Raw genomic sequence first — 20572 nt, 5'->3', positions numbered from 1 at the left:
TACTAGGAGGCGGAGGTGGGAGGATCGCTTGAGCCCAGGAGGTGGAGGCTGCAGTGAGCTGTGATCACACCACTGCACTCCAGCCTGGGCAACAGAGAAAGACCCTGTCTCAAAAAAAAAGGAGGCGGGAGGATGACAGTCAGAGAGAGACTGGAAGAGGCCGCACCGTGGCTGTGAAGGGGGAGGAAGGGGCGCTGAGGCTTGAGACGCTGGGAAAGGTGGAAAACGGATTCTCCCTTGGATCCCCCAGAAGGGCCCAGGCCTGCCCACAGCTTGACGGTGAGCCCTATGAGATGGATCTCAGACCTCTGACTTTCAGAACTGTGAGATAATAAATCAGTATTCCATTTTAAAATTTTCTGAGACAGGGTCTGGCTCTGTCATCCATGCTGGAGTACAGTGGCACAATCACAGCTCACTGCAGCCTCCACCTGCTGGGCTCAAGCGATCCTCCTGCCTCAGCCTCCTGAGTTGCTAGGATCACAGGCATGAGCCACCACATCTGGCTAATTTTTGCTTATTTTTTTGTGGAGATGGGGGTCTCACTATATTGCCCAGGCTGGTCTCAAACTCCTGGACTCAAGCAATCCTCCCGCCTCAGCCTCCCCAAATGCTGGGATTACAGGTGTGAGCCACCACGCCTTGCCAATAACTCAGTGTTCCTCTAAGCCCCCAAGCGTGGGGTCCTTTGTTGCAGCAGCTGTGGGAACCTCAGACTTACTCTTTCTAGCAATGGACCACAGCGACCCACGGGAGCCCCTCACCCTCACGCAGCGGCCCAGCCAGCAGTCACGTTCCACCTTTTTTTTTTTTTTTTTCTGAGACGGCGTCTCGCTCTGTCGCCAGGCTGGAGTGCGGTGGCGTGATCTCAGCTCCCTGCAACCTCTGCCTCCCAGGTTCAAGCGATTCTCCTGCCTCAGCCTCCTGAGTAGCTGGGATTACAGGCGCCCACCACAACGCCTGACTAATTTTTTGTATTTTTAGTAGAGACGGGGTTTCACCATGTTGGCCAAGCTGGTCTCAAACTCTTGACCTCAAGTGATTCACCCACCTTGGCCTCCCAAAGTGCTGGGATTACAGGCATGAGGTACCGCATCCGGTTTTTTGTTTTTTTTTAGTCTCGCTCTGTCACCCAGGCTGGAGTGCAGAAGCGCGATCTCGGCTCAGTGCAGCCTCTGCCTCCTGGGTTCAAGCGATTCTCCTGCCTCAGCCTCCTGGGTAGCTGGATTACAGGTGTGCACCAACATGCCTGGCTAATTTTGTATTTTTAGTAGAGATGGGGTTTCACCATGTTGGCCGGGCTGATCTGGAACTCCTGACCTCAAATGATCCGCCCGCCTCAGCCTCCCAAAGTGCTGGGATTACAGGCGTGAGCCACCGCGCCCGGCCATTTTTAAGGGCACAGTTGCAACCCTTGCTTATGGGAAGAGAAGCACCTACAGCCTCTGACCCCATGTTTCTGTCTTGCTGTGTAGCATCCAGCTTGCTGTCTGCGTGTCTCTGAGCCATGGAGCCCACTGTGGCTGACGTACACCTCGTGCCCAGGACAACCAAGGAAGTCTCTGCTCCGGATGCCGCGTGCTGTCGAGTGGTCACCATTAGCGTGGTGGCCACCAGCCTTGTCGTCCTCACCCTGGGAGTCCTTTTGGGTAAGTGGCTGTGGGATTGGCTGGGTTCACAAAACAAGGGACGTGTGCAGTCACCGGGAAGTGACTTGATGGTGTCTCCACGGCCATCTTAGAATCAAAGGGCAGTTAGTCTAGGCGTGGAAATGAAGGCTGCCCTAGGTCAGGCGGGTGGGCGGGGAGTGGAGCAGATGAGTTCCTGCGTGTGTCAGTTTTCCCGATTAAAGAAGCTCCCAAAGGAAGTTTTCACAGCTGGGGTGACAGAGAAACAGAGATAAGGAAATGACCTTGTTTTAAATTTTGGCAAATCAGCAAAATACGCAAAAGTATTTTTTTTTTTTTGAGACGGAGTCTCGCTCTGTCACCCAGGCTGGAGTACAGTGGCGCGATCTCGGCTCACTGCAAGCTCCGCCTCCCGGGTTCACACCATTCTCCTGCCTCAGCCTCCCTCAGTAGCTGGGACTACAGGCGCCCGCCACCACGCCCAGCTAATTTTTTGTATTTTTAGTAGTGACGGGGTTTCACCGTATTAGCTAGGATGGTCTCGATCTCCTGACCTCATGATCTGCCCGCCTCGGGCTCCCAAAGTGCTGGGATTACAGGCATGAGCCACCGAGCCCAGACCCAAAAGTATTTTTATAAAGCGGAGCAATTGGGTTGGGAGTGGTGGCTCACGCCTGTAATTCCAGCACTTTGGGAGGCTGAGGCGGGAGGACCATCGGAGCCCAGGAGTTTGAGAATAGCCTGGGCAATATGGTAAAGCCCTCCATCTACAGAAAATACAAAAAATTACCCAGGCGTGGTGGTGCTTGTAGTCCCAGCTACTCAGGAGGCTGAGGCAGGAGAGTGGCTTGAACCCGGGAGATGGAGGTTGCAGTGAGCTGAGATCGCACCACTGCACTCCAGCCTGGGTGACAGAGTGAGACTCCATCTCAAAAAAAAATAAATAAATAAAAAATAAGGCCGGATGCAGTGGCTCACACCTGTAATCTCAACATTTTGGGAGGCTGAAGTGAGCAGATCATGAGGTGAGGAGTTCGAGACCACCCTGACCAACATGGTGAAACCCCATCTCTACTAAAAAAGAAAGAAAGAAAGAAAGAGAAAGAGAAAGAAAATAGCTGGGTATGGTGGTGCACGCCTGTTATCCCAGCTACTTGGGAGGCTGAGGCAGGAGAATTGCTTGAACCCAGGAGGAGGCAGAGTTTGCGGTGAGCCGAGATCATGCCCTTGCGTTCCAGCCTGGGTGACAGAGCGATTCCATCTCAAAAAAAAAAAAAAAAGTTAATTTTAACATTTAAATGATGATAATAAACAGCAATTTGGGGAGAAATGCTCTTGTGTGGCGAAATAGTAAGTTCACGATCCTATGAGAATCCTTTTTTTTTTTTTTTTTTTTAAATATTTGTGGAACTTCTGGAAACTCCCAGAGCCAGACACGTTTGACTGAGGCCCTCTAGTGGCCGTGGGTACCAAGTGCAATACAATTTGGATTCCTCGTGTGAGTGTGTTTGTGTGTGCATGACTGCATGGTAAACACGTGTTCATTTGCATGCGTTTGTGCATGCATGTGTGTGTCTGCGTATGTATCTATGTGTGCATGGATGTGTGTGTGTGTGTCCGTCCTCACACTAGTGAGAGGCAGGGGCGGGGCAGAGTTTCTCATCTGCATTGTAACAAATACATTTTGGGAACAACAGATAAATATAATTTCCATCAGGACCCCCCTGAAAGGAAGTCTTTTTTTTTTTTTTCTTTTGAGATAGTCTCACTGTCTGTCTCCCAGGCGTGACAGAGTGCAATGGCACGATCTCAGCTCATTGCAACCTCCACCACCCAGGTTCAAGCAATTCTCCTGCCTCAGCCTCCTGGGTAGCTGAGATTACAGGTGTGTGCCACCATGCCCAGCTAATTTCTGTATTTTTAGTAGAGATGGGGTTTTGCCATGTTGGCCAGGATGGTTTCGAACTCCTGACCTCAAGTGATCCACCTGCCTTGGCCTCCAAAAGTGCTGGGATTACAGGCCTGAGCCACGGCGCCCCACCAGGAAGTCTTTCAAGAAGCACTTAAGGCCAGGTGTGGTGGCTCCCGCCTGTAATCACAACACTCTGGGAGGCTGAAACGGGAGGATTGCTTGAGCCCAGGAGTTCCAGTTCAGCCTGGTAACATGGCGAAACCCTGTCTCTACAAAAAATGCAAAAAATTAGCCGGGCAGGGAGAAGCCAGCTGGGCTCCTGAGTGGAGTGGGAACTTGGAGAACTTTTATGTCTAGCTGGAGGATTGTATATGCACCAATCAGCACTGTGTGTCTAGCTTGGGTTTAGTGAATGCACCAATCAGCACTCTGTGTCTAGCGAATCTAGTGGGGACTTGGAGAACTTTTACCTCTAGCTAAAGGTTTGTAAATGCACCAATCAGCACCCTGTGTCTAGCTCAAGGTTTGTAAACACACCAATCAGTGCTCTGTGTCTAGCTAATCTAGTGGGGATTTGGAGAACTTCTGTGTCTAGCTAAAGGATTGTAAATGCACCAATCAGCACTTTGTGTCTGGTTCAGGGATTGTAAATGCACCGATCAGCACCCTGTCAAAACGGAGCAATCAGCTCTCTGTATTTTTTTTTTGTTTTTATTTATTTATTTATTTTTTTTTTGAGACGGAGTCTCGCTCTGTCGCCCAGGCTGGAGTGCAGTGGCGCAATCTCGGCTCACTGCAAGCTCCGCCTCCTGGGTTCACGCCATTCTCCTGCCTCAGCCTCTCCGAGTAGCTGGGACTACAGGCGCCCGCCACCACGCCCGGCTAATTTTTTGTATTTTTAGTAGAGACGGGGTTTCACCGTGGTCTCGATCTCCTGACCTCGTGATCCGCCCGCCTCGGCCTCCCAAAGTGCTGGGATTACAAGCCTGAGCCACCGCGCCTGGCCGGCTCTCTGTAAAATGGACCAATCAGCCCTCTGTAAAATGGGCCAATCAGCTCTCTGTAAAGTGGACCAATCAGCAGGATGTGGGTGGAGCCAGATAAGGGAATAAAAGCAGGCTGCTCGGGCTAGCAGCAGCAACCCATTCCGGTCTTCTGCACTGTGGAAGGTTTGTTCTTTTGCTTGTTGCAATAAATCTTGCTGCTGCTGGTTTTCTGGTTCCATACTGTCTTTATGAGCTGTAACACTGCAAGGGTCTGCAGCTTCACTCCTGAGGCTAGCAAGACCACAAACCCACCGGGAGGAATGAACAACTCCAGACAGGGCACCTTAAGAGCTGTAACACTCACCGCGAAGGTCTGCAGCTTCACTCCTCAAGCGAGTGACACCACGAACCCACCAGAAGTAAGAAATTCTGAACACGTCCGAACATCAGAAAGAACAAACTCCGGACACGCCATCTTTAGGAACTGTAGCACTCACCGCGAGGGTCTGCAGCTTCGTTGTTGAAGTCAGTGAGACCAAGAACCCACCAATTTCGGACACAGTAACATGGTGAAACCCTGTTTCTACAAAAAATTAGCCAGGGCCGGGCATGGTGGCTCACCCCCGTAATCCCAGCACTTTGGGAGGCCGACGCAGGCAGATCATGAGGTCAGAAGTTTGAGACCAGCCTGGCCAACATGGTGAAACCCTGTCTTTACTAAAAATACAAAAATTAGCTGGGCAGACTGGTGTGCACCTGTAATCCCAGCTACGCGGGAAGCTGAGGCTGGAGAATTGCTTGAACCCGGGAAGTGGAGGTTGCAGTGAGCCGAGATCGTGCCACTGCACTCCAACCTGGCCAACAGAGGGAGATCATGTGTCCAAAAAGGAAAGAAAAGAAAAAAGCCGGGCGCGGTGGCTCCTGCCTGTAATCCCAGCACTCTGGGAGGCCGGATCTGACGGATCATGAGGTCAGGAGATTGAGACCATTCTGGCCAACACGGTGAAACCCCGTCTCTTCTAAAATACAAAAAGCATTCGTTGGGCCTGGTGGCACGTGCCTGTAGTCGTAGCTACTCGGGAAGCTAAGGCAAGGGAATCGCTTGAAGCCAGGACGCAGAGGTTGCAGTGAGCCAAGATCGTGCCACTGCATCCCAGCCTGACAACAGAGTGTGAGACTCCGTCAAAGAAAGAGAGAGAAAGCCAGCCAACCAGGCGTGATGGTGGGCGCCTGTGGTCCCAGCTACTTGGGAGGCTGAGGCAGGAGGATCACCTGAGCCCAGGAGGTCCAGGCTGCAGTGAGCTGTGATTGCGCCACCGTACTGAAGCCCGAACAATAGAGACCCTGTCTCAAAAAAAAAAAAAACATTTTAAAAAATAAAAATGAGAATTCAGCCCTTCCCAAACAGCTCACCATTTTAGTTGGAGATGTCAGGAGAGGCTGAGTGGAGAGCGGGAGACGTTCGGAACTATTTCTGCAACTTCCTGAATCTGCAGTTGTTTAGAGTAGAAACAGAGTGAGGTTGGGACACAGGCGGGGCAATTCAGTCCGCCCACCAGGGTGCTTGTGTTTCTTTATTTTTAGTTTCTTGAACGAGAAAACATACCGTTTTTAGAACTGGTTCAGAATTTTCTATCTACTGAATATATGGGTATGTAAATACCCATCTAGCATATCTCTCCATTTAGGATAAACGGAATTGGGACCCAGCTTTCACGGTTTACACGGTTGCTATTTGCATAGTTTAAATGTAATTACGGCCATTTTGGTATTTTTTTTTTTTTTTTGAGAGGGTCTCCTCTATGCTGGGTCATGCAGTGGATGTCCCTTCATGCAAGTCCGCCTTGTATTTTTTTAGTAGAGACGGGGTTTCACTGTGGTCTCGATCTCCTGACCTTGTGATCCGCCCGCCTCGGCCTCCCAAAGTGCTGGGATTACAAGCGTGAGCCACCGCGCCTGGCACTTCTGGTAGTTTTAACGTATTTTTGACCAAAACTCGTGCTCTCATGGTTTCTGTGGTTGCTCTCGTTTTTATTTAGATTTTTTTCTTCTGCTGCTTGAATCAGCATAGGAATTTTTTATGACTATTATTTTTGCTGTACTTTGGACACAACATAGCCAACAGCTAAAAACCAGTGCTTTCTGCCGGGCGTGGTGGCTCACGCCTGTCATCCCAGCACTTTGGGAGGCTGAGGCGGGCAGATCACCTGAGGTCAGGAGTTCCCGACCAGCCTGGCCAACGTGGCGAAACCCCATCTCTACTAAAAATACAAAAATTAAGGCTGGGTGCAGTGGCTCACGCCTGTAATCTCAGCACTTGGGGAGGCCAAGGCGGGTGGATCGCCTGAGGTCAGGAGTTCCAGACCAGCCTGGCCAACATGGTGAAACCCACTCTCAATTAAAAATACAAAAAAACTAGCTAGGTGTGGGGGTCCACGCCTGTAATCCCAGCTACTGAGAAGGCTGAGGCAGGAGGCTGAGGCAGGAGGATCACTTGAACCCGGGAGACGGAGGTTGCAGCGAGCCGAGAAAACACCACTGCACTCCAGCCTGGGTGACAGAGTGAGACCCTATCTCAAAACAAACAAGGCTGGGCGCGGTGGCTCATGCCTGTTAATCCCAGCGCGTTGGGAAGCCAAGGCTGGCGGATCATCTGAGGTGGGGAGTTTGAGACTAGCCTGACCAACATGGAGAAACCCCGTCCCTACTAGCTGGGCATGGTGGTGCATGCCTGTAATCTCAGCTACTCCGGAGGTTGAGGCGGTAGAGAATCGCTTGAACCCGGGAGGCAGAGGTTATGGTGAGGTGAGATCATGCCATTGCACTCCAGCATGGGCAACAAGAGCAAAACTCTGTCTGAAAACAAACAGGCTGGGCGTGGTGGCTCACATCTGTAATCCCAGCACTTTGGGAGACCGAGGAGGGCAGATCACAAGGTCAGGAGATAGAGACCATCCTGGTTAACACAGTGAAACCCTGTCTCTACTGAAAATACAAAAAAAATTAGCCGGGCGTGGTGATGGCAGGCACCTGTAGTCCCAGCTACCTGGGAGGCTGAGGCAGGAGAATGGCATGAACCCGGGAGGTGGAGCTTGCAGTGAGCCGAGATCACGCCACTGCACTCCAGCCTGGGTGACAGAGCGAGACTCTGTCTCAAACAAACAAACACAAACCAACCAGTGGTTTTTGAAGATGACCTCATGGGACTGTGGCCGGAGAGTCCTGACGGCCTCTGGCTGTGCTCATGCCCCTGCAGTAGGAGGTGGGGACTGTCATTTCACCATCCCTGATGCCATTCCAGCGGTTACTCCCTGAAGTCAGCTCGGATCCTGGGCCAGGCACTGCATGGGAGACAGGCATGAGCAGGACCTCTTCCTGCCTTCGAGGAAAACGCGGGGGCGTCTGGGGCTCAAACTTGACGCTCATCCACCTTGTGCTGTACCTGGGGACCTCCGGGTGGGTGGCTGTGGTAGAATTCAGCTCCAAACCAGGATGCTTTTGGGAATTGAGGGAGAGCCCTGTGAGTAGCTATTCAGGGCAAACAGAGGGGTGTTGGCCACCCCACTGTGTGTCAGGAGTGACCACCAGGGGGTGTGGGTGCGGATACGGCGGGGCCCGGGTGGCAGCTGAGTGGAACCCTGAGCCCCCAAAAGTGGGCTCTCTCACGGGCCCTGGTCTCGTCCCCAGCCTTCCTCTCCACACAGGGCGTCCACGTGGACCACACGGCCGAGCTGCGGGGAATCCGGTGGGCCAGCAGTTTGCTGCGGGAGACCTCGGACTATCACCGCACGTTGACGCCCACTCTGGAGGCACTGGTGAGGGTGGTCTGTGTTTGGAGGCTAGGGAGGAAGAGCGGGTGGCCGGGGGCTTTGACCTGGAGCTGCTTTCCATGTGGGAGGGAGGCAGGCCACAGGCAACGAGGCTGAGGTGGAGGCTGTGAGACCGGGACGCCAGGCCATGGGGCGGGCAAGACGAGGCTAGGTGGCCAAGGCAGGTACCTGCAAGGCAGAGCCGTATCCACTGGGGACATACTCATATGGGACTTTAGGTCACATTTAGAGGTTTTGTTTGTTTGTTTGTTTGTTTGTTTGTTTGAGACGGAGTCTTACTCTGTCGCCCAGGCTGGAGTGCAGTGGAATGATCTCGGCTCACTGCAACCTCCGCTGCTCAGGTTCAAGTGATTCTCCTGCCTCAGCCTCCCAAGTAGCTGGGATTACAGGTGTACACCACCACGTCCAGCTGCTTTTTGTATTTTTAGTAGAGACGGGGTTTCACCATGTAGGACAGGATGGTCTTGAACTCCTGACCTCAAATGATCCTCCCTCCACGGCCTCCCAAAGTGCTGGGATTACAGGCGTGAGTTGCCATACCCGACCCGCCACATTTAGAGTTTTGCATTTTATTCTAAATGGGAATCAGAGCCCTCATGCATAGCTGGGGGAATGTGTTTGATTTTAGTTTTTTGAGACAGAGTCTTGCTCTGTTGCCCAGGCTGGAGTGCAGTGGCAGGATCGTGGCTCACTGCAACCTCTGCCTCCCGGGTTCAAGCGATTCTCCTGTCTCAGCCTCCTGAGTAGCCAGGGTTATAGGCACCCACCACCAAACCTAGCTAATTTTTGTATTTTTTGTAGAGATGGAATTTCACCATGTTGGCCAGGCTGGTCTTGAACTCTTGACCTCAAGTGATCCACCCTCCTCGGCCTCCCAAAGTGCTGGGATGACAGGCGTGAGCCACCGCACCCAGCCCAGGGGAATGTAAAATGAGGCATCCCCAGAAAGCAGGAAAAGGGAAAAGATAACACGGTGTAGGCTGGGCGCGGTGGCTCACGCCTGTAACGCCTCCTGGGCTCAAGCAATCCTCCCACCTCAGCCTCCCGAGTAGCTGGGACTGCAGGCACACACCACCATGCCCGGCTAATTTGGGAGGCCGAGGTGGGCAGATCACGAGGTCAGGAGTTCAAGACCAGCCTGGCCAACATAGTGAAACCCTGTCCCTACTAAAAAATACAAAAAATTAGCCAGGCATGGTGGTGTGTGCCTGTAATCCCAGCTACTTGGGAGGCTGAGGCAGGAGAATTGCTTGAACCTGGGAGGCAGAAGTTGCAATGAGTCGAGATCGTGCCACTGCACTCCACCCCAGGCGACAGAGCAAGACTCTGTCTCAAAATAATAATAACAATAAAAAATTTAAAAATAAAACATAAGTCTGGGCGTGGTGGCTCACAACTGTAATCCCAGCACTGTGGGACGCCCAGGCAGGTGGATCACGAGGTCAGGAATTCGAGACCAGCCTGGCCAACATAGTGAAACCCCATTTCTACTAAAAATACAAAAAATTAGGTGGGCATGGTGGCGGGCACCTGTAATCCCAGCTACTTGGGAGACTGAGGCAGCAGAATCACTGAACCCGGGAGGCGGAGGTTGCAGTGAGCAGAGATTGCGCTACTGTACTCCAGCCTGGGCGACAGAGCAAGACTCTCTCAAAATAAATAAATAAATTCATACATACATACAGATAAAAATTTAAAAATTTAAAATAATAAATAAAAGGAAATGCTTTCTCATGGAAGCTACCCCTTCTCCAGCTCCCTCCAACACCTGACAGGCCTCTGCAGTGCCGGGGTGCCCATGCTGTGGGTCTCAACATTTGATGTTCTTGTTTCTATTGCAGTTTGTAAGTAGTTTTCAGAAGACAGAGTTAGAGGCAAGCTGCGTGGGTTGCACGGTGCTAAATTACAGGTGAGTTGGAGCTTCCATTGGGTGAAGGAAACTTGGTGGACATCTGGGAGTTTCTGGAGGATTCCAGAAAAGTTTGGAAGATTCTAGAAGATTCCAGACGATTCCATCAGGGAGGAGCCCCTCCCGCTCCAAGGGCCTCTCCTCCATACCTCTAGGGATGGGAACTCCAGTGTCCTCGTACATTTCCAGCTGCACTTTCTGCTGCGACCCCTCCAGACGCTGAGCCTGGGAGTGGAGGAGGAGCTGTTGCAGCGAGGGATCCGGGCAAGGCTGCAGGAGCACGGCATCTCCCTGGCTGCCTATGGCACAATTGTGTCGGCTGAGCTCACAGGTGAGTGGGCAGCCGAGACCGAAACCCCATCACGAGGAGGCTGGAAGGGGGCAGGTGTTGCAAGATACATTTTGATATCCACCCCTTCCCATAAAAAGAAAACAAACTGGCCAGGCGTGGTGGCTCATGCCTGTAATCCCAGCACTTTGGGAGGCCCAGGCGGGTGGATCACCTGAGGCCAGGAGTTTGAGACCAGCCTGGCCAACTCCCCGTCTGTACTAAAAATACAAAAATCAGTTGGGTGTGGTGGTGTGCACCTGTAATCCTAACTACACAGGAGGCTGAGGCAGGAGAATCGCTTCAACCTGGGAGGTGGAGGTTGCAGTGAGCCGAGATCGTGCCATTGCACTCCAGCCTGGGCAAAAAGAGTGAAACTTCATTTCAAAAACAAACAAACATAAAAACTGACATTGCCTTTGCCTTAATGGTGTGGACCAGGGGTCAGCCATCTTGTTCTGTAAAGAGCCAGAGTGTTGTGTTGTGTTGTGTTGTTGTGTTGTGTTGTCTTCTCTTTTCCGTTTTTTTCATTTTTGAGACGGGCTTTCACTCTGTTGCCCAGGCTGGAGTGCAGTGGTGAAGTCCTGGCTCACTGCAACCTCTGCCTCCCGGGTTCAAGCAATTCTCCTGCCTCAGTAGCTCCCAGCTCACTCCCGAGTAGCTGGGATGACAGGCAGGCACCACCACACCTGGCTAATTTTTGTATTTTTAGTAGAGATGGGGTTTCACCATGTGTACTGGGCTGGTCTTGGACTCCTGACCTCAGGTGATCCTCCTGCCTTGGCCTTCCAAAGTGCTGGGATTATAGCTGTGAGCCACCGCGCCCAGTTAATATTTTCATCTTTGTGGTCTCTTGGGTTTCTGTGACAAGCACTCAGCTCTGCTATTTGTAGCACAAAAGCAGCCACAGACAATACATAAATGAATGGGTGTGGCTGTTTACCGATGAAACTTATTAACAATAAGAAGCAGTGGGCTGGATTTGGCCCATGGCCGTAGTTGGCCAACCCCTACTGTAGAATTAAGGATAAATGCTACATTCTAATAAAATTGTATGGAAGGCTGGGTGCGGTGGCTCATGCCTGTAATTCCAGCACTTTGGGAGGCCAAAGTGGGCTGATCACTTCAGTTCAGGAGGTCGTGACCAGCCTGGCCAACACGGCGAAACTCCAAAAAATACAAAAATGAGCTGGGTGTGGTGGCACGTGCCTGTAATCCCAGCTGCTCAGGAGGCTGAGGCAAGAGAATTGCTGGAACCCGGGAGGCGGAGGTTGCAGTGAGCCAAGGTTGCACTACTGCACTCCAGCCTGGGTTGACAGAGTGAGACTCCATCTCAAAAAAAAAAATTAATAAAAAAATAAAATTATACGGTGCATGATTTTGTAGGCACTTGGGTTTAAAAAATAAAAAAATTGTAAGGTGCAGCAGGTCATGATTGGAGAGTCAGTTGCAAGTATTGTTAAAGATTTGTTGCCAGGTGCAGTGGCTCATGCCTGTAATCCCAGCACTTTGGGAGACTGAGGTGGGTGGATCACCTGAGGTCAGGAGTTTGAGACCTGCCTGACCAACATGGTGAAACCCCATCTCTACTAAAAATAAAAAAATTAGCCAGGCATGGTGGCGGGTGCCTGTAATCCCAGCTACTCGAGAGGCTGAGGCAGGAGAATTGCTTGAACCTGGTGGAGGTGGAGGTTGCAGTGAGCCGAGATCACACCACTGCATTCCAGCCTGGGCAACAGAGCAAGACTCTGTCTTAAAAAAAAAAAAAAAAAAAAAAAAAAATGGCTGGGCGCGGTGGCTCACGCCTGTACTCCCAGCACTTTGGGAAGCCGAGGTGGGTTGATCACGAGGTCAGGAGATCGAGATGATCCTGGCTAACACGGTGAAACCCTGTCTCTACTAAAAATACAAAAAATTAGCCGGGTGTGGTGGCGGGCGCCTGTAGTCCCAGCTACTTGGCAGGCTGAGGCAGGAGAATGGCGTGAACCTGGGAGGCGGAGTTTGCAGTGAGCCGAGATCGCGCCACTACACTCCAGCCTGGGAGATGGAGCGAGACTCCGTCTCAAAAAAAAAAAAAAAAGTCACCTTGACCTTGACGTGCAGGACATTTATGGTTCCCTCCCCACCAACAGTCACATGCTGGTTGAGGTCTTAATAACCTCTGCTCCAGCGTTCACAGAACTTCCCTTGGTGATAGGGAGGTTCCAGGCCCTGTGCAGTTTGGTGGCTGCGCGAGCCCTGGGGCTAGTGAGACTGAGAATCGGTGTTGAAGTGGATTTCATCCTCGCTGATTGAAGGTAGAATTTAAGTGACGCCAGGGTGGACAAGGCAGCTGCTCACTTTACTCCATGACCTGTCTGCAATAGGACGTTTTCTTTCTTTCTTTTTTTTTTTTTTGTTTATGAGATGGAGTCTCGCTCTGTCGCCCAGGCTGGAGTGCAATGGTGCGATCTCGGGTCACTGCAACCTCCATCTCCCGGGTTCAAGTGATTCTCCTGCCTCAGCCTCCCGAGTACCTGGGATTACAGGCTCCCGCCACCACACCCAGCTAATTTTTGTATTTTTAGTAGAGACGGGGTTTCACAATGTTGGCCAGGCTGGTCTGGAACTCCTGACCTCAAGTGATCCACCCGCCTCAGCCTCCCAAAATGCTGGGATTACAGGTGTGAGCCAGCGTGCTCAGCCAACAGGACGTGTTCCAAGGGTTTTACCGCTTATTCAATGAGCTTCTATCTTCTTTGTTTTGTTGCAGGAAGACATAAGGGACCCTTGGCAGAAAGAGACTTAAAATCAGGTATGTTTTTCTCTCTGGCCTTTTCTCTGATTGCAGTTACTGACAGAGGTTTCCTAAGCCTCCTTTCAAGGAAGTGAAAGAATCCCTGGAACAAGGTTGGGCGCGGTGGCTCACATCTGTAATCCCAGCACTTTGGGAGGCTGAGGCAGGGGAATTGCTTCAACCAGGGAGGCGGAGGTTGCAGTGAGCCGAGATCGTGCCATTGCACTCCAGCCTGGGCAGCAAGAGCGAAACTCTGTCTCAAAAAAAAATAAAATAAAAATAAATAAATAATAAAATAAAATAAAATAAAAATAAATAAATAAAATAAATAGCCTGGGTTGGTGGTGTGCACCTGTGGTCCCAACTACTCAGGAGGCTGAGGCAGGAGGATTGCTTGAACCTGGAGTTAGAGGCTGCAGTGAGCTGTGATCGCACCACTGCACTCTAGTTTGGGTAACAGAGCCAGACGCTGTCTCAAAAACAAAAATAAAAACAAGAAAAGGAAAAGGAAAAAAAAGGAGAGAGAGAGTTTCCACGTTTCCATACCCTGGGTGTACTAAGTATAGCTGGTGCTTTACTGCAACCAGGAGACGTAGCATGAGGTCAGAAAGTCGGTTCTTTTCTGTCCCCAGGCCGCTGTCCAGGGAACTCCTTTTCCTGCCAGAACAGCCAGTGTGTGACCAAGGTGAACCCGGAGTGTGACGACCAGGAGGACTGCTCCGATGGGTCCGACGAGGTGCACTGCGGTCAGTCTGCCTGTCCGGCCTGGTCTCTGGGCCCCTTCCCTTTTCCAGGGTCAGCTGCTGGCTCTGGTCTATGGTCACTGTGCTTATTTCACTCGGGCACACGGGCCTGGCATTTATGGGGGCTGGGCAGAGAAAAGAAAGGGGCACCCACGGTGTGGGGAGAAACGTGAGCAAACAGCAGAGTAAAGGAAAAGTGCAGGTATGTGATGGGAAGAAGCCTGGGGAGAGGAGGGAGAAGATATCAGGCTGAAAACAGAGGTTGTGGCCAAAGCCTGGGAAGTCTTGAATACCAGGGACTGGAGCTCTGTCCTGTAAGCAGTGGGGTGTGGCCACAGGGATTTGAGCAATGGAAAGAGACAGTTAAAATGCTGGGAGAGATTAGCTGGGCACGGTGGCTCACACCTGTCATCCCAGCACTTTGGGAGGCTGAGGCAGGAGAATCCCTTGAACCTGGTTGGTAAAGGTTACAGTGAGCCAAGATCACGCCACTGTACTCCAGCCTGGGCTACAGAGCAAAACTCTGTCTCAAAAAAAAAAAAAAAAAAAGCTGTCATTTTGCTTTATACAGTAATAATAAATTAGAAGATACAAAGGAAAAAATACGGGCCGGGCACGGTGGCTCACGCTTGTAATCCCAGCAGTTTGGGAGGCCGAGGCAGGCGGATCACGAGGTCAGGAGATCGAGACCACGATGAAACCCCGTCTCTACTAAAAATACAAAAAAATTAGCCGGGCGTGGTGGCAGGCGCCTGTAGTCCCAAGGAAAGGGAACCGGAGGGACTGCATGACCGAGCTCCACTGCACCCACCTGGAAAAGACGAGACACAAAAGAATTACAAAATTTTGCTGAAGGACATAAAAGTAGACTAAATAAGCAAAGAGACACAATATCCTACACAAACATGTACGTGTGGTCATCACCCCTTACCCACAGCTAAGAGACCTTTCTCTGCCACTCACTGGTGCACGTGACCTTGGATGCTTGAGCTACGTGCCAGGATGGGGCAGCCAGAGGAGCTGAAGAGGGAGGGATGGGGAGACCCCAGAAGAGTTAGGGAAGCCAAGGAGGGGCCCCCAAGCATCTCTTTGAACCCAGGGACTGTAGATGAGAGACTCAGAGATGCATGTTCTGGGAGTTTAGGGTGAGGTCCTGCCTTCGTGGGGTCCTGGCTGGTGACCTGCTGTCTTGCAGAATGTGGCTTGCAGCCTGCCTGGAGGATGGCCGGCAGGATCGTGGGCGGCGTGGAAGCGTCCCCGGGGGAGTTTCCCTGGCAAGCCAGCCTTCGAGAGAACAAGGAGCACTTCTGTGGGGCCACCATCATCAACGCCAGGTGGCTGGTGTCTGCCGCTCACTGCTTCAATGAGTAAGCCCCCATCCCGAAGCGCCAAACCCGAACCCTCTGTATTTCTCCTGCCTTCCCGCGTGCACTGGGGGCGTCACTTCTGGTTTCCTTAGAGCCCTTTGAAGTAATTTTTTCTTTTCCTTTCTTTTTTGCTTTTGCTGTTGTTGAATCTGAGGGCATTCTTTTTTTTTTTTTTTGAGACGGAGTCTCACTCTGTCACCCAGGCTGGAGTGCAGTGGCGCGATCTCGGCTCACTGCAAGCTCCACCTCCCGGGTTCACGCCATTCTCCTGCGTCAGCCTCCCGAGTAGCTGGGAATACAGGTGCCCATCACCACGCCCGGCTAATTTGTTTGTATTTTTAGTAGAGATGGGTTTCACCGTGTTAGCCAGGATGGTCTCGATCTCCTGACCTCGTGATCCGCCCGCCTCGGCCTCCCAAAGCGCTGGGATTACAGGCGTGAGCCACTGTGTCCAGCCTCTTTATTTTATTTTATTTTTTCTTTTGAGACAGAGTGTCTGTGGCCCTGGCTGGAGTGCAGTGGTGTGATCTCAGCTCACTGCAACCTCCGCCTCCTGGGATAAAGCAATTCTCTTGCCTCAGCCTCCCAAGTAGCCGGGACTACAGGTGCACGCCACCACACCTGGCTAATTTTTTTTTTTGTATAATTAGTAGAGATGGGTTTTCGCCATGTTGTCCAGGCTGGTCTCGAACTCCTTGACCTCAGGTGATCCGCCTGTCTTGGCCTCCCAAAGTGCTGGGATTACAGGCACACCCGACTCTAGCATTTCACATTCCCACCAATGGTGCACAAGGGTTGCAATTTCTCCACATCCTCCACTTGCTGATTTTTTTTTTTTTTTTTTTTTTTGAGACAGAGTCTCGTTCTGTCGCCCAGGCTCTAGAGTGCAGTGGCACGATCTCGGCTCACTGCAACCTCCGCCTCCCGGATTCACACGATTCTTCTGCCTCAGCCTCCTGAGTAGCTGGGATTACAGGTGCCTGCCACCACGCCCAGCTGATTTTTTTGTGTGTAATTTTAGTACAGACAGGGTTTCACTATGTTGGCCAGACTGGTCTCGAACTCCTGATCTCGTGATCCACCCGCCTCGACCTCCCAAAGTGCTGGGATTATAGGTGTGAGCTGCCGTGCCCGGCCCACTTGCTGTTCTTTTGAGAGTAGCCATCCCAGTGGGTGTGAAGTAGCATCTCCCCGCAGTTTTGACTTGCATTCCTCAGTGACTAATGACATTTTGTTGATGTTTTGCTCATTGTGGACATTTTTTGCATTCACTTTGATTTTTTAGAACATTGTGTTGTGATATCCTTTTTTTTTTTTTTTTTTTTGAGACAGAGTCTCACTCTGTCACCCTGCTGGAGTGCAATGGTGCAGTTTTGGCTCACTGCAACCTCTGCCTCCTGGGATCAAGCGATTCTCCTGCCTCAGCCTCCTGAGTAGCTGGGATTACAGGCGCCCACCACCACGCCTGGCTAATTTTGTATTTTTAGTAGAGACAGGGTTTCACCATCTTGGCCAGGCTGGTCTTGAACTCCTGACCTCATGATCCACCCGCCTCAGCCTCCCAAAGTGCTGGGATTACAGGCGTGAGCCACCGCACCCGGCCTGTTTTTTGTTGTTGTTGTTTTTAAAGACTGTGTTTCGCTATGTTGCCCAGGCTCGTCTTGAACTCCTGGGCTCAAGTGATCCTCCCGCTTCAGCCTCCAAAAGTGTGGGATTACAGGCACGAGGCACTGTGTCTGGCCTGATTTTTATAAATACTATTAATGATTATGAATGTAGGGGGGATACCCCTTACATTTTGCACCCAAAGCGAGTGTCCCATCTGCCTCCCCCAACGGCTCTGACCCTCGGTGGCCTCTGAGCTGGGGTTTGCTCCTGCAGGTTCCAAGACCCGACGGAGTGGGTGGCCTATGTGGGTGCCACCTACCTCAGCGGCTCGGAGGCCAGCACCGTGCGGGCCCGGGTGGCCCAGATCGTCAAGCACCCCCTGTACAACGCGGACACAGCTGACTTCGACGTGGCGGTGCTGGAGCTGACCAACCCTCTGCCTTTCAGCCGGCACATCCAGCCTGTGTGCCTCCCGGCTGCCACACACATCTTCCCACCCCGCAAGAAGTGCCTGATCTCAGGCTGGGGCTACCTCAAGGAGGACTTCCGTAAGCATCTTCCTCGGCCTGCAAGGGAGCTCAGGCAGGCAGGCGGGCAAATAACACAGAAAAGGGCCGGGCGCAGTGGCTCACGCCTGTAATCCCAGCACTTTGGGAGGCCGAGGCGGGTGGATCACGAGGTCAGGCGTTCAAGACCAGCCTGGCCAACATAGTGAAACTCCATCTCTACTAAAAAATACAAAAAAAAAAAAAATAGCTTGGCATGGTGGTGCACGCCTATAATTCCAGCTACTCAGGAGGCTGAGACAGGAGAATTGCTTGAACCCAAGAGGCAGAGGTTGCAGTGAGCCAAGATCACACCACTGGACTCCAGCCTGGGTGACAGTGGGAGACTCCGTCTCAAAAAAATAATAATAATAATAAAATAATAATAATGCAGAGGGTCAGGCACGGTGGCTCACCCCTGTAATCCTAGCACTTTGGGAGGCCGAGGCGGACAGATCACGAGGTCAGGAGATCGAGACCATCCTGGCTAACACGGTGAAACTCCATCTCTACTAAAAATACAAAAAATTAGCCCGGCGCGGTGGCGGGCACCTGTAGTCCCAGCTACTCGGGAGGCTGAGGCAGGAGAATGGCGTGAACCCGGGAGGTGGAGCTTGCAGTGAGCCGAGATCGTGCCACTGCACTCTAGCCTGGGCGACAGAGTGAGACTCCGTCTCAAAAAATAATAATAATAATAAAATAATAATAATAATGCAGAAAAACACAATGGGTCTGCATTGTTCTCTGATTCTGTATTTACGAATTCCACTGCTTGCTAAGATATATTTATAACCCATCATTGATGCTACTGCGATTTTTTTTTTTTTTGAGATGGAGTTTTGCTCTTGTTGCCCAGGCTGGAGTGCAGTGGTGCGATCTTTGCTCACTGCAGCCTCTGCCTCCGGGTTCAAGCGATTCTCTTGCCTCAGCCTCTGAGTAGCTGGGACTACGCACCACCACACCTGGCAACTTTTTGTATTTTTAGTAGAGACAGAGTTTCACCATGTTGGCCAGGCTGGTCTCGATCTCCTGACCTCGTGATCTTCCCGCCTTGGCTTCCCAACGTGCTGGGATTACAGGTGTGAGCCACCTCACCCAGCCAAAGAAATTGATCTTATTGTACTGAAATGCACATCTAAATAGCCGCGTGTGGCCCGTGGCTACTGTATTGGGTGGTGCAGTTCCAGGAGGTGGTCAATCAGCCACAAGATGACTGACAGAGGGAAATGAATCCAGTGGAAAAAAATAAGGTGGGGGTGGGGGCTGCATCTTTAAATAGGGAGGTCAGGAGATGCCTCCTGGAGAGAGGAGAGGAAGGAGGAAGTCAGGCAGATTCTGCAGGGACAAGCATTTCAGGCAGCGGGAACAGCATGTGCAAAGGCCCTGGGGTGGGAGGACAGCAAGGCAGCCCCCGGGGCTGGAGTTGATATGACCTGATTTAATATTTAGCAAGGGTGGTGCTGGCTGCCAGGTTGGGAATGGATTTCAGTGGGGTGGGACCAGAGTAAGAGAAGGCAGTGAGGAAGAGCTGTAATGACCTGGGCAAGGATGGGTGTGAGGCAGGGGCTGATTCTGGGTATATTTGGGGGCTGACTTGAGGCCAACTTGGAATTTGAGGACTGTGGACCTGGAAGGAGGGGCCTGAGATCCCTGAGATGGGGAATGCTGAGGGGTGGAGCTTGCAGAGGGGAGATGAGGACCTCCGGCTGGGGGTGTTAAGTCTGCTGCCTCTTCCTTGTCCAGGCAGAGAGTGTTGCCAGGTGGGGAGTTTACCTTTTGCAGTTTCAGAGCCAGGTGTTGTAGGCGGCCACGCTTGCAGCTGGGGAAACTGAGGGAGGCTCAAAGAGATGTCCTTCAGCCTCCCAGCTCAAAGTGGCTGCCAGGGCTCCGGCATTCTCACCCTGCTTTTCTCTCCCCATCGGGCCAGTGGTCAAGCCAGAGGTGCTGCAGAAAGCCACTGTGGAGCTGCTGGACCAGGCCCTGTGTGCCAGCCTGTACGGCCACTCCCTCACTGACAGGATGGTGTGTGCTGGCTACCTGGATGGGAAGGTGGACTCCTGCCAGGTAAGCCCCCAACGCCCCAGACCCCAGAAAAACACAAAAATAGACACGAGTGTGTTCAAATGCTGAGCAATGCACAGATATCTGGATGCCCGTTGTGAGCCCCCAATGCCCCAGACCCCAGAAAAACACAGAAATAGACATGAGCCTGTTCAAATGCTGAGCGATTCACAGATATCTGGATGCCCATTCTTGAGGAATTTTAAAGCAGTTGGGACTGAGAGGCAGGTGCTGCTTAGAGGATCTTCCTGAAGCTCTAACCTGACTTCACTCCCTCCTCTGCCCTCCATGGCTCCCTGCTCCCTTCCAGTGGGGCCCAGGTGTGTGCCACAGAGCCTGGGGTCCCTGTGTAATCTCCCTGGCTACAACGGGGTCCCTGTGTAAATCCCCCTAGCTGCCCTCTAAACCGGGACTTGTGTGGGGACACAGACACTGTTCCCAGCACTGGGCCTGATAGAATGTGGCACCCAAGAAACACTTCTCGTATGAATGAGGCCAGCACATACCCTGGGCATCAGATTCTCTCCATCTATACAGGAAAGGTTGGTCTATGGGAACCCCATGGACTCTTGCCCCTGGGTGGTCAGCTGGGCCATGAGTGAGCTGCAGGCTCAACTCAAGAAGGTTCCAGGGCTGGGCGAGGTGGCTCACGCCTGTAATCCCAGCACTATGGGAGGCCGAGGTGGGTGGATCACTTGAGGTCAGGAATTTGAGACCAGCCTGAGCAACATGGCGAAACCTCGTCTCTACTAAAAATACAAAAATTAGCCGGGCATGGTGGCGGGTGCCTGGAATCCCAGCTCCTCCTCGGGAGGCTGAGGCAGGAGAATCATCTGGACCTTGGGAGCTGGAGGTTGCAGTGAGCTGAGATTGCGCCAT

The 20572-nt window shown here is 52.0% G+C and overlaps 1 protein-coding gene across 1 annotated transcript in view; it reads left to right on the top strand.

Annotated features, from left to right (window-relative positions):
* The first annotated feature begins 1507 nt into the window (after positions 1-1507).
* Positions 1508-20572, top strand: part of TMPRSS9 (transmembrane serine protease 9) — a 34424-nt gene continuing 15359 nt past the window's right edge. Inside the window, exons 1-9 of the mRNA XM_058428133.1 lie at positions 1508-1649; positions 8214-8341; positions 10198-10265; positions 10421-10596; positions 13346-13387; positions 14002-14115; positions 15308-15479; positions 17361-17635; positions 19560-19696. Coding sequence (XP_058284116.1) covers positions 1508-1649; positions 8214-8341; positions 10198-10265; positions 10421-10596; positions 13346-13387; positions 14002-14115; positions 15308-15479; positions 17361-17635; positions 19560-19696 — 1254 coding nt within the window. The remainder of the gene's footprint in view (positions 1650-8213; positions 8342-10197; positions 10266-10420; positions 10597-13345; positions 13388-14001; positions 14116-15307; positions 15480-17360; positions 17636-19559; positions 19697-20572) is intronic.

Source organism: Hylobates moloch, unplaced genomic scaffold (assembly GCF_009828535.3).
Source record: "Hylobates moloch isolate HMO894 unplaced genomic scaffold, HMol_V3 SCAFFOLD_15, whole genome shotgun sequence".
Lineage (NCBI taxonomy): Eukaryota > Metazoa > Chordata > Mammalia > Primates > Hylobatidae > Hylobates > Hylobates moloch.
Note: the sequence above shows the minus strand (reverse complement) of the source record. Positions and strands in the feature narration are given on the sequence as shown.